The sequence below is a fragment of the Aedes albopictus genome, chromosome 2 (genome assembly GCF_035046485.1).
Source record: "Aedes albopictus strain Foshan chromosome 2, AalbF5, whole genome shotgun sequence".
NCBI lineage: Eukaryota > Metazoa > Arthropoda > Insecta > Diptera > Culicidae > Aedes > Aedes albopictus.
In genome coordinates this window covers 221,562,975-221,576,777 of record NC_085137.1, presented here as the reverse complement: position 1 = coordinate 221,576,777, position 13,803 = coordinate 221,562,975, and the positions used below count along the sequence as shown (strand labels likewise).

Genomic DNA, 13,803 nt, shown 5'->3' with positions numbered 1-13,803 from the left:
CCCATGCAAATGGGACAAATATGCGATTCACGGCAGTACGTGTTGTCGCTATTCTCCGCCTCGAAAAGTGCGTGGTTGATTATGCAACGAGTTGCGATACGACGATTTTTACAGCACGAATTTTATTTGCTATAATGATCTAATTTGCAACTTTTTGCCTAAATACCTATTATTGATCTCCTAAAGAGAGGTTAGGTTTTTTTAAAATCCCATTTTGTATTTTGATCACCGACAAACTGACGTGGTGGCTAGAACAAGTAGCTCCGCAGAAAACATCCAAAAATTCAAAATAAAATACGTTGGAACACTAGCTCCATCTATTGAATTTGGTAAAGAAGCTCTTTGGCATTTAAATATCAAATACTCAAATCGAAAACTATGCAAAATCGTTAAAAAAAAGTGATATTTGTTTTACTCATCATTAGCATGTGTCGTATAAAAATGTGGACTATTTTTGTAAAAATCTGCTGAACTAAAAATTTTTTCGCTTTTCCAATGCATTATACATAGCTATTTAGGTTTCTATAAATCAGAAACTTTTTTTAAAAATCAACGAATTTAAAAAAATACTTTAAGTATTTTACCCACATTTGATTAGTTTGCGATCTGCGTGTATTGTTTTCATTTGTAAATCAGGTTTCATTTTCGCGTCAATTTCGCCGACCAATCCATTACTCCAGTAAACGTAGTGCAATCTGACCGGTAAGTTTATGGAATTTTGTAGATTTTGTTTGTCAAATTAACAATTTTACTTTCCCAATAAAAGATCGAGAGCGCCCTGGGTAAGAGCCGCATAAATATGGTGCTGCAGCAACTGATATTATCGTGCTAACTTGAACAAGCCAGCGAAGGCGGAAAGCCGAGAAAGGAGCAGATTGCAGATTGTTGATGCTCAGGTTCGTGGTGGTCGACAGGACAACAACCAGATTTAGGACATTAACAAGTAGCAAATAGAACGGCCAAGTCGTGGCAAGGTCGCGGCCTATTAACCAAGGGGAATGACATATCCTTTTCTAACCGGAATATCCGCATTTATCCGTTTCTAACCGTCGCTAACCGTGTCTAACCGCTGCTCACTTAGCAGCTCGCTTAGCAACGGTTAGAAACGGATAAATGCGGATGTTGGAGCGGGGAGAGATTCAATCACGACACTGTTTTTACAGCAGATCCAAAGTCGGTATTTTGTTGATCAGCTTAAACTAAATAGATTTATTCATATAAAATTCATTTAAAGCTAATTTAATTTTACTCACAATTCTCAGTGCTTCCTTCCGCTGGGTTTCAAACCATTTCTTCAACTACACTTTTAATTTATTATTCTATTCTTGAGGCTTCCTTTCTATTCCTTCCTCTATCGACGATCTTACTCTTTCATCTATCTCTTCTACTGATCTTTCACTCTACTTTTTTGAATGTAGGGTTACCAGTACTCTTTGCCGCGCCAACATCCCCACCCCCGTAACACTACATATTGGATGAAGTTTTACTAGAATCAATCATGCGCGCATCTCACTGGTCACCCTATCAATTACGAACTTGATGTAGCAATGGATGGTGCAACAACTGACATCGATCTGTTCCACACTCATACGCATGTTGGCAGACCCTAGTAGCATGGCGACCTAGACAACATCGGCATAATTTCAGTTCTCCTATTAAACGCCAACGATGAGAAACATCTAACGATTGAAATTGAGCACAATCCTGCACACGATGACTTCTTTCCCTACAAATAAAACAATAGCTATTCTGGCTTCCTACTATCGAATCTGTTTCGCATATTTCATCATTCTGCTCTCGATCGGTTCGAGCTTTTGAACCCGTGGAAAAAACCTCGCAAGCGACTTCTACTATTTCAATCATGAAATCATTCAGCGTCTTTAGCGAAGACGGAGAATTCTGTCGCTTGTATTTTGCCCACTGCAATTTCATTTCACTGGGGAGCTTTATCTCTAACTCCTGCAGAAGAGTTGGATTTCGCAAGTGTTCCAACTGATTCATTGCTTTCATATGATCAAAAAGGTTTTGAATCGCCATCCCATAGTCGATGATGGTGTCTAAACGTTCCATCTCAGGCGGTGGCATCGATCGCACCTTATTGACCAATGAATTGATAATTACCGTTGGTTTTCCGTATAACATTTCTAACGTATTAATTACCTTCGGAACTAATTCAGGTAATAACAAACGACTGCGAACATATTCTAGAGCTTGCCCTCTTAAGCATCGTTGCAACCTTACCAAGTTTTCCGAATTATTGTACCCGCACGCCGCGGTGGTATTCTTAAACTGGCTATAAAACACGGGCCATTCTTCAGGGTCTCCGGCAAAGATTGGTAAATCCATTGGCATTACCTGGCGGGCACTGACTTGCTGGGGAGTTGGCAAACACTTTGACGTCATCGGTAGGTTCCTTGTTGGAGAACTGCTGGTCGATGGAATGTATTCAAAGGCATCAGGTATAGACATTTCATCTGCACTGTCGTTAACATTCATCCTGCCCGGATTGGCATCATCGAAACTATTCCCATCACAACCATTCTGCAGTTGCAACCGGGATTTCATTAGACAATAACTTTTTCGGGCAACAGCTAGCTCTACTGCCTCCCTGTCCGCTATGGCTTTGAGTTTAATCGAACGTTCTTTCTGCAGATAATCTAACTCAAGCTCTATCATTCCAACAGTTAGCGCAGCAGCCGAGGTGCCCTCAGTGGAGCCATTGTTTGCCTGGCTCTTCTTGTTCGCATCAACTTCGATGCGTTGTTGGTCCGCAGGCGCAGATCGCTTTGAATTCTTTCTACTCATTTCACTGTATGTAGCGGTTGAAATGAGAATTTTTAAGTTTGTTGGAGCGGGGAGAGATTCAATCACGACACTGTTTTTACAGCAGATCCAAAGTCGGTATTTTGTTGATCAGCTTAAACTAAATAGATTTATTCATATAAAATTCATTTAAAGCTAATTTAATTTTACTCACAATTCTCAGTGCTTCCTTCCGCTGGGTTTCAAACCATTTCTTCAACTACACTTTTAATTTATTATTCTATTCTGGAGGCTTCCTTTCTATTCCTTCCTCTATCGACGATCTTACTCTTTCATCTATCTCTTCTACTGATCTTTCACTCTACTTTTTTGAATGTAGGGTTACCAGTACTCTTTGCCGCGCCAACAGCGGATATTCCGGTTAGAAAAGGATATGTCATTCCCCTTGCTATTAACCGCCAGATGGGAATGCCCATGAGGCCACCTTCAATGATGCCCCTCCTTTCCCAGTAGCTATCAGTGTTCCACCAATACCATATGGTGTCCGACAAATACTACCGGCCCCTAACATGCCTGAAGGCGAACCGGGAGCTTCCGGCCAGGATGGAGGAGAACCTGCTCCCAAAGGGTGGACCGCCGACAAGAAGTCCTACGCCGAGAAGTGCGCGTTCCTGTAGTCCCCCAAGGGTACTTCACCATCCAGGTGCAGTGCCTAAATCTGACCGAGAAAAGCGAGTGGACACTCAGTGGATCATTTCGATACAGCGGCAGCTGAGCGACGCCGTTAGCGTACGGAAGAGTTAACTTCAGGCGAAAAGCGGAATGCCACCCGGCTAGCAGAAGATTTGCTGCGAGGGAGTTTTATTCAAAGTGCATAACATCGTTGTGTACTGTTGTCTGCTGAGCGGTGTGGCAGTCAAACTGCAGTTCAAGGAACGTGGCGGACGTAGAAAGTAAACCAACAGATAAGACCATTTGATACCATGTTTCTTGAAAAGCTTGAGAATCAAAATATTATTAAACTGGTATGTATTTTCTCATTTCATTTTGCGTTTGTTTTACAATCTGATGTTATCCGAAAATCATTCTTACTCTGATACAGTTTTCAACGGTAAGCACATGCGACGTGCTTTTCCTTTTCTTTTGAAAGTTTTATTTTTACATTTGGTAGTTGTTGATTTCAATTGCTTTAGAAAACCCTGAATAAGCGTGTTAAAAATCTTATCAATCAATAATTCGAAACATCTTTTACACACGTCAGCTTCAAATAGACGGTGGCTGATATGTTTCTTCAAACGTTGTTTTACATTGCGATGGTTTTGATATAAGTATACTTTAAACTTTTGCTTAAAAGCTGCGTGGCACATAATGCCAATCCGGTACAGTTGGTTGCTTGGCAATACAAAAGACCTACCATATACGGACTGCTTAACTTTACAGAAATTGTAAGCATCGTTATCAGGAAGATTTTCGTTTTGATCAGCTTTTAGTTTTTTTATACATTTTTCATGATAAAGTTTCCGGGTGGCTGCTCCTGCTACATACATGAGTGCATTCAGTTCTTTTACGGGAACTTCCATTGGGGTCGTTAAATCCAAAGGGATAAATTTGTATGCATGAGACAGTCTAGCTCCGCCACATTTCTTCGTCTTTGCATTTATGTCCGGTTCGGCTGATGACAATAATGGCACTGAACTATCCCTTTCGCAGTTTGATCCTTCTTGAGGGCAGCCACCAGCTTCAATACAAGCGTATTTGAATGCTGCGCCGAACTGCAAACAATCTGGCGTGTCGTTACTTCCACAGCGCCGCCGGATTTCCGAAAAGAGATTTTCTAAACAATCTTGGCATATGTTGTTTGTACACAGAAACGTACAGCCGAACCTTTTCACGAGTTCATCCCATAACATTTTCAATGCATTTATATTATGAATGAAACCTCGGACATAGTTAGGACATCTTTGTCGTGCCGTTAGACCTCGGGACTCTTCTGGTGCCTGAAAATCAAATATTCGTTGCACTACAGTATGCACATTTTAAGAAACTCATTCATTTGATTACCTTACATAAGTTGAAGCACATTTTATTCGTGAAGTACAGTTTCTCCAATGACACTTTCGTATTGTCTAAGAACTCCCAATGACATGAATGCTCTTTGAGTGCACTTTTGAATGGCTGTATTTAGTACAAAAATATATATTAAATATGTTAAATCAGTAGGCATAATTTATGTATTTTGTTACATTACCTTTTCAGTGCAAGTTTCTTGGCGGCTGTTAAAGGTGTCGAAAAGATGGTCATGAGTACTGATAAATTTAACAGATTCTTGAACGCGCTCTTCCAGTTCACCGGAAGCTGCATAATAACTCAGTGCACCAGCGACCGTTTGACTCAATGTCCTGGTGGCCAGCGCGACATTCATTGGAGAAAACGGAGGCACCTTGATATGCCTTTCGGATAGCTTGGGAACTAATCGTGGATTAGCTGTTGAATCGACTTCGTACAGTTTAACCAGGGCCGGATTTAAGGGGGGGCCATGGCCCCGGGCCCCCACATATCAGGGGCCCCCACAAAATGTTACTTCAAATGGGAACCGAAAAAAAGTAGTGCTAGAAACATCTTGATTTAATTTTTATCACAAGTACTCTCAAGATGTGTGTGAAATATTGTGCATCAAATTAGAAAGAAGTAGATGTCTGCTTTTTAATAAAATTTTAAACTTTTCCAGAAAGTTGTTAAGATTTTTATGGTTTGAATTGATGACTCTTGTGAATTGCACAAGTAATTGTTGAGTGTACAACACTGCTGCCTATTGCCCCCACTTTTATTGGCACCACTGTGCCTGTTTTGCTTTTGACGTTTCATTCAATTCGATGTAAAACTTTTAACTGAATAAACACGTTTTTGTATTTTGAACTCGCAAATTCGCCCCCAAAACGACGATTCCACCGCTTGGGAGTGTTGTCGTCGTCGTGTGATGCTTCCCGAAAGCAATGTCAAATTCGTTCGGGGTTTCAAAACATTGGAAAGAAATTCATTATTTTTACAGTCAGAGTGAGATTTATGAGTAAATAAGTGTGATCCGAAGGTATAACTGTTTATTCTGAGCATAACAGTATTTTTTACGGCAGCGAAAACTAATTAGAAGTACGATATTTCTGGGTTTGAAAATCGTTCAGGCGAAGTGGACAGCAAATCTAACCTAGAATATCCTACATTTCTAACCTCAACTCCTCACTTGCACAAGCCGGATCTCATTTTTCACGGAAATGGTGGAACAAAATGCAAAACTAATGTACGTGCGACCGAGGGAATCAAAATTTCTACCATTCCCACTTAAAAAAATTGTCGGATGTGGGTTGTAAGTAGGAAAAATAAAATAATTCCGCCAACAGATTATGTTGATAGGTATGTAAAAAAGGTAAATCATCAGTTCGGTAGTTGCGCTACCGAAACAAAGATGGGTAACAGTATGTTTTGTTTTGCCCTTGAAAGCCAATCGTTTTCTCGCAAGTTATTTCTGCTGTGGCAATTCCCATAACTCTGTTAGGTTGTGTGCCCAGTAATTCCGGTTCGGTTCGGTTCGGTAGTGATTCCTACGATGGAGGACGACGGAAAAACGGAGCGCGTCTACATGTTCGACGGCAGCAACTACATGGCCTGGAAGTTCCGCACACAGGTGCTGCTGGAAGAGCACGACCTGTTCGTATGTGTGGAGCAAGAGGCGGAAGAAGTAGAAGAGCTGCAGGAACAGCCTGGCGACACGCAGCAGAAGAAGGACGAGAAGCAAAAGTTGCGGGAGAAGCGGAGTAAGCAGGATCGGAAGTGCAGATCGCTGCTTATCTCGAGGATCAGTGATAGCCAGCTCGAATACGTCCAGGAGAAGAAGACCCCCAAGGCGATTTGGGAAGCACTACGACGGGTGTTTGAGAGGAGGAGCATCGCTAGCCGCATGCATCTGAAGCGACGGATGCTGAGCCTGCGGTACGAGGGTGGCTCGCTCCACGAACATTTCCTGCGTTTTGATCGCCTCGTCAGGGAATACCGAGCTACTGGAGCGGAGATGGAAGAGCTGGATATCATTTGCCACCTACTGCTTACGTTGGGGCCAGCGTTTTCGACGGTGGTGACGGCCATCGAGACCATGCCGGAGGAAAACCTCAACATGGAATTCGTCAAATGCAGGTTGCTTGACGAGGAGGTGAAGCGCAAAACAGTGGGTGGTGAATCGAGCAGCACGGCAAAAAGCGATTCGGCAGCGTTCTCGGGAGGCAAGCAGGAGAAGAAGAAGAAGAAGGTCTTCCAGTGTTTCGGCTGCAAGCAGGAGGGCCACAAGCTCGCCGATTGCCCGAGGAAAAAGGAGGGCGAACAGAATCGGAAACAAAAATCGAAGGCACATCTCGCTGAGGACGGCGGCGTGTGTTTCGTCGGCGTGAGCAGTGACGTGGATCCACCGGACGAAATGAGTCGGCTCCAGTGGTTCATCGATTCCGGCTGCTCCGACCATCTCGTGAACGATAAGGCGTTGTTCGACGAGCTGAAGCCGCTGGAGCATCCAGTGGAGATCGCTGTGGCGAAGAACGGCGAAACGATTCTGGCGAAGCATTCCGGCACGGTAAGGGTGAAAGCTCTTGTTAAAGGTAAATATACTGACTGTTCTGTGCACAATGTGCTGTATGTGCCTGAGTTAAGGTGCAATCTTTTCTCGGTGATGAGGGTGGACCAGATCGGGATGAAAGTGACGTACCAAAACGGGAAAGTGTGGATCGACCGGGGATCCGAGCTCGTCGCGTGTGGCTCGCGGTATGGAAAACTGTATCGTCTGGATTTCTTTACGGACAAGCACGGCGCGAGTGAGGCATTGTTATCCTGTGGGCGTATTTCGAAGCATCTCGAACTGTGGCACCGTCGATTTGGCCATTTGAATACGAAAAGTGTCGAAAAACTGATTCGGGACCAAATGGTCGTCGGACTGAAAGTGAACAATGACAATTCGGACAAGAAAACTGTCGTGTGCGAGGCTTGTGTGACCGGTAAGCAAACCCGGAAGCCGTTCGTTGTGCGGGACGCGAGACGATCGTCGCGAGTGCTGGAGTTGATACACTCCGATGTGTGCGGGCCTGTTACGCCGGTCGGCCTAGGCGGGGTGAAGTACTTCGTCACTTTTATAGATGACTGGAGTCATTTCACCATGACGTTCCTGATCGAGAGCAAGGATGAAGTCTTCGAATGTTTCCGGCAGTACGAGGCTCACGTGACGGCGAAGTTCGGGAAGAAGGTGTGCCGCCTCCGCTGTGACAACGGCGGTGAATACAGAAGCAGGGAGTTTGAGCGGTTCTGTGCAGACAAGGGTATCCAGGTGGAATGGACGGTTCCGTACACCCCAGAGCAGAATGGGGTAAGCGAGCGGATGAACCGCACTCTAGTGGAGAAGGCGAGGTCTATGCTGGAGGATTCGAAGATAGACAAGCGGTTTTGGGGTCAGGCGGTTCAGACTGCAGCTTTCTTGGTAAACCGAAGCCCGTCGAGTGCCCTGGATTCAAATGTGACGCCTTTCGAGCTCTGGGAGGGCCGGAAGCCAGATGTCAGCAAGCTACGTGTCTTCGGCTGTCCAATGTTCGTGCACATTCCGAAGGAGCACCGTAAAAAGCTCGATGCGAAGGCCTGGAAGGGGATCTTTGTAGGGTACACTCACAATGGCTACCGTGTGTGGGATCCTGTAGCGAAGAAGATAGTCCATGCGCGGGATGTGGATTGCATTGAAAGCGATACGGTGAAGAGCGGAAGCAAACCTCGTTCCAATGGTTTCGTCAAGGTTCCAGTGATTCGCGAACCGGAGCCAGAGGAAGATGAAACGGAAGAGGAATCCAGCGACTCGGAGTACGAGGATACCGGAGACGAGTTCAGAAGCTTTTTGGAGGACGATGCGGTTGAGCCGGCCGCTGAAGCACCAGCTGAAACGCCGCCTGTTAGCAACGCGGAAGGAAGACCGAGGCGACAACGAACTGCTCCGGCGTGGCACGAGGATTTCGAGGTCGATTATGCGGGCTACGCTCTGAATGCGATGGATTTTGTGGATAACCTTCCAACCACTGTTGCGGAGGCCAAGAAGCGGGATGATTGGAGTAAGTGGGAAGCTGCTATGCGAGATGAGATGGACTCCCAGTCGAGGAACGGAACATGGAGGTTGACCAAGCTGCCTCCGGGGCGTACCGCAGTGACCAATAGATGGGTGTTCCAGATCAAGCGAGGACTGAACGGAGAGCCGGATCGCTACAAAGCTCGACTTGTGGCGAGGGGCTTCAGCCAGAAATTCGGCTTCGATTATTCGGAGACTTACTCGCCTGTCGCCAAACTTGACACTCTGCGTACGGTTTTGGCTCTGGCGAACCACAACAAGATGGTGGTCCACCAGATGGATGTTTCCACGGCTTTCCTCAACGGGAAGCTCGACGAGGAAATTTACATGGTGCAGCCTGAGGGGTTCGACCGAGGGGACGGTCGAGTGTGCCGGCTGGAAAAGTCCCTCTATGGGCTGAAGCAAGCGGCGAAGACATGGAATGATCGATTCGACGGCTTCATCGTGCAACGGCTTGGGTTTACGCGAAGTGCAAATGACCCATGTTTGTATTGGAAGAAGGTTGGACAGGACACCGTGTACTTGGTCGTGTACGTGGATGACGTGATCATCGCTGGAGCGAACTTGAAGATTGTGGAGACGGTGAAGCGATGCCTGGCAATGGAGTTCAAGATGACCGACGGAGGTGATGTGAAGAGCTTTCTCGGGATGCGTATTGAACGTGACGTGGAAGCAAGGATGATGAAGATCAGCCAGAAGCGGTTCTTGCAAGATTTGCTCCGAAGGTTTGGCATGGAGGAGTGCAAGCCTGTCTCCACTCCCATGGAGGTGCGGCTCAAGTTGGAGAAAGGCACGGAGGAGAAGCGGACGAAACACCCGTATAGAGAGCTGGTGGGTTGTCTGACGTACGTGTCGCTGACGACGAGGCCGGACATTGCGGCAGCTGTGAACTACTATAGTCAGTATCAGAGCTGCCCTACCGATGACCATTGGATTCATCTCAAACGGATCTTGCGGTACATACGCGGGACGCTACCCGCATAACAAATTACAATTTGCCATAATCTCCAAACAATAAATGTCTCGTATATGTTAATGTTAATGTACCACACACAGTTGCTTTCATGTTCAACAATATGAAGTTCTGTGCATTCAACTGTATTTAATGGTTCAATCAACCAATAGCAAGTGGTAACAATGTATTATATTGTGCAGATGTTGTTAAATTATATGAGGACGAAATTTTGCGAGAAATGGTTGCAATATAGAAGCACACTTTGACAAATGGTTTATGTTCATATTTGTACAACACACTGACACATGTGCATTCAACTACATTTTACTCATGTCTCACAATATGACAAACAGTTGCACACATTGGTATTTGTGAGCGGTTGAAACTTGCTCGAACCTTCTTGCAGCTTGTCATTTTGCAAAGAAAAAAAGAAAAACAATGGAATTTATTTTGATTGCTGGTGGAGTTTTGGAAAAGCTGTTCCGGGATAAATCTGAAACGGCAGATTTTATGCAATTCGGTAAGTAGTCTGTTAAGCGTTCAATACCTGGCCACAGGTTTGGTGACAGACGGTGTTTTTTCAACCAAAACATCGATCTTTTCTCTTTGCAGTCGTGAACGGATTTTACCCGGAGGCATTCGCAGATCCAGCCCAATATCTCCCAGTACCGATGACCTCCGACAGCTTCAACTTCATCATCGTTGAAAACCTCCGGTAGAGCTGAAGACGAAGAAGAAGAACGGTGTCCTTTAACAAAATTTTGAGGTGAGTTGCAATCGATACCAGCAGCTGGTGATCCACTAACTAATACGCATTGTTTTTGTGTTGTAGGCATAGTTCCGGTATTCCACGACTGCTGCTGATGGCCAGTGGAGCATAGTGAAGGATGTTGTAGCCTAGGTTTTTTGTTCTATATTTTTTTCTTGGTTAATTCGCATTTTCCCATTCTATTGGGCTCTTCCCACCAAGTGTGTGATCGTAAATTAAACTGCGGTTTTCTCTCGAACCAGCAAAACCTCAGTTTAATTTCCGATGCCACACTTGGCGGAAAGGATCTAGTAGGATGGGAATGGTTGCTTGGCATGATAATTGGAGGGTAAGAGTCTTAGGGTCGGTGATAGATATTTGGTGAATAAAAAAATCTACAGTAAACGCATAACCGCCTTTTTATTTCTAAACGGTTTAAATACAGCAGAACCACATTTCATAAGCTTAAAATACATTGAAAGACCATCAATCAACAATAACACATACAGTGGTCGTTTTCTTTCAAATTTATTGTAAAATTGTTCTCTAACCATTTGCTTTGCAGTAAATGCTATGAAAAACTGGATAATATATTGACCGTATCCTTTACTGTATTGCGAAAAATTTGTTCGAGAAAACGAGCGATTTTTTATGGTAACCTATCTTAACCGCCTATTCCTCATACTGTAATTTGGCGGATTACCATTTGTCAAACTGGCAAATATGTACATAGAATGGTTAGCTTACTGTTATCTTGGACAGTCTGAGAAATGGTTATATGTCAATTGGTAATAGTCATCAACAGTATGAGAAACGTTGCATTTACAGTTAGTGATTATGCGGGTAGACCTGTGTCTCGTGTACCAAGCCGACAACGCAGCAGCTACGCTTGAAGTGTTCACCGACGCGGATTGGGCGAACGACACTTCCGATCGCCGGTCGATAAGCGGCTGTATCTTCAAGGTACTGGGTTGCACTGTGGGGTGGATTACTCGGAAGCAGAAAACCGTTTCGCTGTCATCCACAGAAGCGGAGCTCAACGCTCTCTGCAATGCAGCTTGTCATCAGATGTGGATGGTACGGCTTCTGAAGGACTTGGGATGTAAACTGGTTGAACCAATTACCTTCTACGAAGACAACCAGTCCACCATTCGGATCGCGGAAAATTCGAAGGAGTTTGGACGCTTAAAACATGTAGATGTCAAGCTACACTTCCTGAAGGACCTGGTGCGAGAAGGACGGATTCAACTCGAGTATCTTTGCTCGGAAAACCAACCAGCGGACATCATGACGAAGAGCTTGCCGGTTGGAGCGTTTCGACGTCATCGTGTGGGCATCGGCCTTATAGACAGCAGCGCTTGAAGGAGGGTGTTGAGTGTACAACACTGCTGCCTATTGCCCCCACTTTTATTGGCACCACTGTGCCTGTTTTGCTTTTGACGTTTCATTCAATTCGATGTAAAACTTTTAACTGAATAAACACGTTTTTGTATTTTGAACTCGCAAATCGTTTTCTCGCAAGTTATTTCTGCTGTGGCAATTCCCATAACTCTGTTAGTAATTTTAACGAAAATATATGAGAAAATCTTCACCTGATTTCTAAATGAAATCTTAAACGCTATAGAATAGAGAGTCAAAAAGTTTCTGCTGAAAATTCGTGTTTATTTCTATCAAAAATTATTGGTGTTATTAAAAAAACTGAAAAGCACTTTTCACCAGAATGACGAAAAAGCGAACAAAACCAGCGTGTCCGATTGTCATAATTGACTATATAAACAATCGGACATTCTTATTTTCTTCGATTTGTGAATCATTTTGGGAAAAGTGCTTTTTAGTTCTGGAGCCTTTGCCATCCTCAATTGAGCCTTAAGATTTGCAAGTGTTCCCATCAGAATAAAGAAAAGTTTTCATTGTTGAGTTTGATTTCGCTTACCAAACTTATAAATTATTCAAATCGAACTCCAGAATTGTTTAAATATTTCTATGAAGGAACAAGTAAAAATTTTAGGACGGATTTAGGCGGAGATCAGATCCGATTTTCTTCAATATGATTAAATCCATGACGAATTTTTCTTCCTGGATCTAATGTGTAATTTAAGGCGAACTCTTAACAAATCCATATGAAAATTGCAGTAGATATTTGTGGAGAAATTTTTGAAAGATCCTGAAATATTTAAAGTTTTCTAAACAATTTTTGTTTGAATTGGCTATAAATTCGTCCGCCGAAGATTATTATGAAATTTAACTTATATTTCTATTCAAAGTAAAACAGAAATTCCATCAGGAAATCATTATCGATTTCCGATGAAATATTTTCAACAGCTTTCAGTAGAACTTCCGCTAAAATACCACTATGGATTTTTAACAATTATTCTGCACGTTCACCAGAAACTCCTCTCGAACTCGCGTTAGGAATGTTTATGCTTCCACAAAAAAAGAAACCTGGTAATCGGTCAGCAACTCTATAGATGTCATCAATGATTCCGCCAGAAATTCTATTTGGAGGTTGGCCCCAAAGATAGCGCTGTAAATTTTATCTGAAATTTATCGAAAATGTATCCTATGAAATCTATTTTTAAATTTGTTAAAGGACTTTCTCATGAATTTCGACTTGATCAATGGAATCTAATACTATGAACACTCTCGGATAAAGCGTTATTTACTTGATAAAATTTCTTTTATAATCATGTTCAGACTAGATTTTCATATCTGGATCTCTGTTATGCTTAGTTTATAGTGGATGCCTTAATTATGCTTACGCTTGTTGAGCTAGATTATGATTTCTTCAATAACAACCCTTATTTTTGGAATAATTTTCCATATTTTCTGGATTTTTCTACAATGAGAAAAAAAAAATATCCTCTAAAAAGAGGGCCCCCACAACACTGTGGCCCCGGGCCCCCACATTTGTAAATTCGGCCCTGAGTTTAACAATGTCCTCGAAGCTGGCAATTTCGTTTTCATAAACGGCGTTGTGCTTTTTGAGCATGTTACGTGCATTCTTTATAAGGTGTGGTGTGTCCCACATCACAAACACTTTACGACCATCAACGGAGAAGTATGGTTTGTTCTTTGTAACTCCGATTTCCTTAACCATTTTTTGATTAGTTCCAAACTGGTCCATCACCAATGCAACCGGATCCAATCCAACTTCTCTTACAGCTCGAATCGTTTGTTCAATGATGTCCATTTGCTCTT

The 13,803-nt window shown here is 43.4% G+C and overlaps 1 protein-coding gene and 1 long non-coding RNA gene across 2 annotated transcripts; one reads left to right on the top strand and one right to left on the bottom strand.

The window, feature by feature from the left end:
* Nucleotides 1–906: 906 nt before the first annotated feature.
* On the bottom strand, nucleotides 907–4,586 carry LOC134287923 (uncharacterized). Its single transcript, XM_062851166.1, has 2 exons — nucleotides 2,978–4,586; nucleotides 907–2,923 (listed from the first exon to the last, which is right to left on the bottom strand). Exon 2 carries the CDS (start codon nucleotides 2,803–2,805, stop codon nucleotides 1,525–1,527), a length of 1,281 nt encoding a protein of 426 aa, XP_062707150.1. The 5' UTR covers nucleotides 2,806–2,923; nucleotides 2,978–4,586; the 3' UTR covers nucleotides 907–1,524.
* A 5,287-nt stretch (nucleotides 4,587–9,873) lies between these two features.
* On the top strand, nucleotides 9,874–11,453 carry LOC134287921 (uncharacterized). Its single transcript, XR_009997640.1, has 3 exons — nucleotides 9,874–10,377; nucleotides 10,470–10,623; nucleotides 10,690–11,453. It is a non-coding gene; the product is annotated as an uncharacterized LOC134287921 (long non-coding RNA).
* The last annotated feature ends 2,350 nt before the right edge of the window (nucleotides 11,454–13,803 follow it).

Excerpts from the sequence above, each read along its gene's own strand:
- LOC134287923 (XM_062851166.1), bottom strand. The coding sequence starts at position 2,805 with ATGAGTAGAAAGAATTCAAAGCGATCTGCGCCTGCGGACCAACAACGC.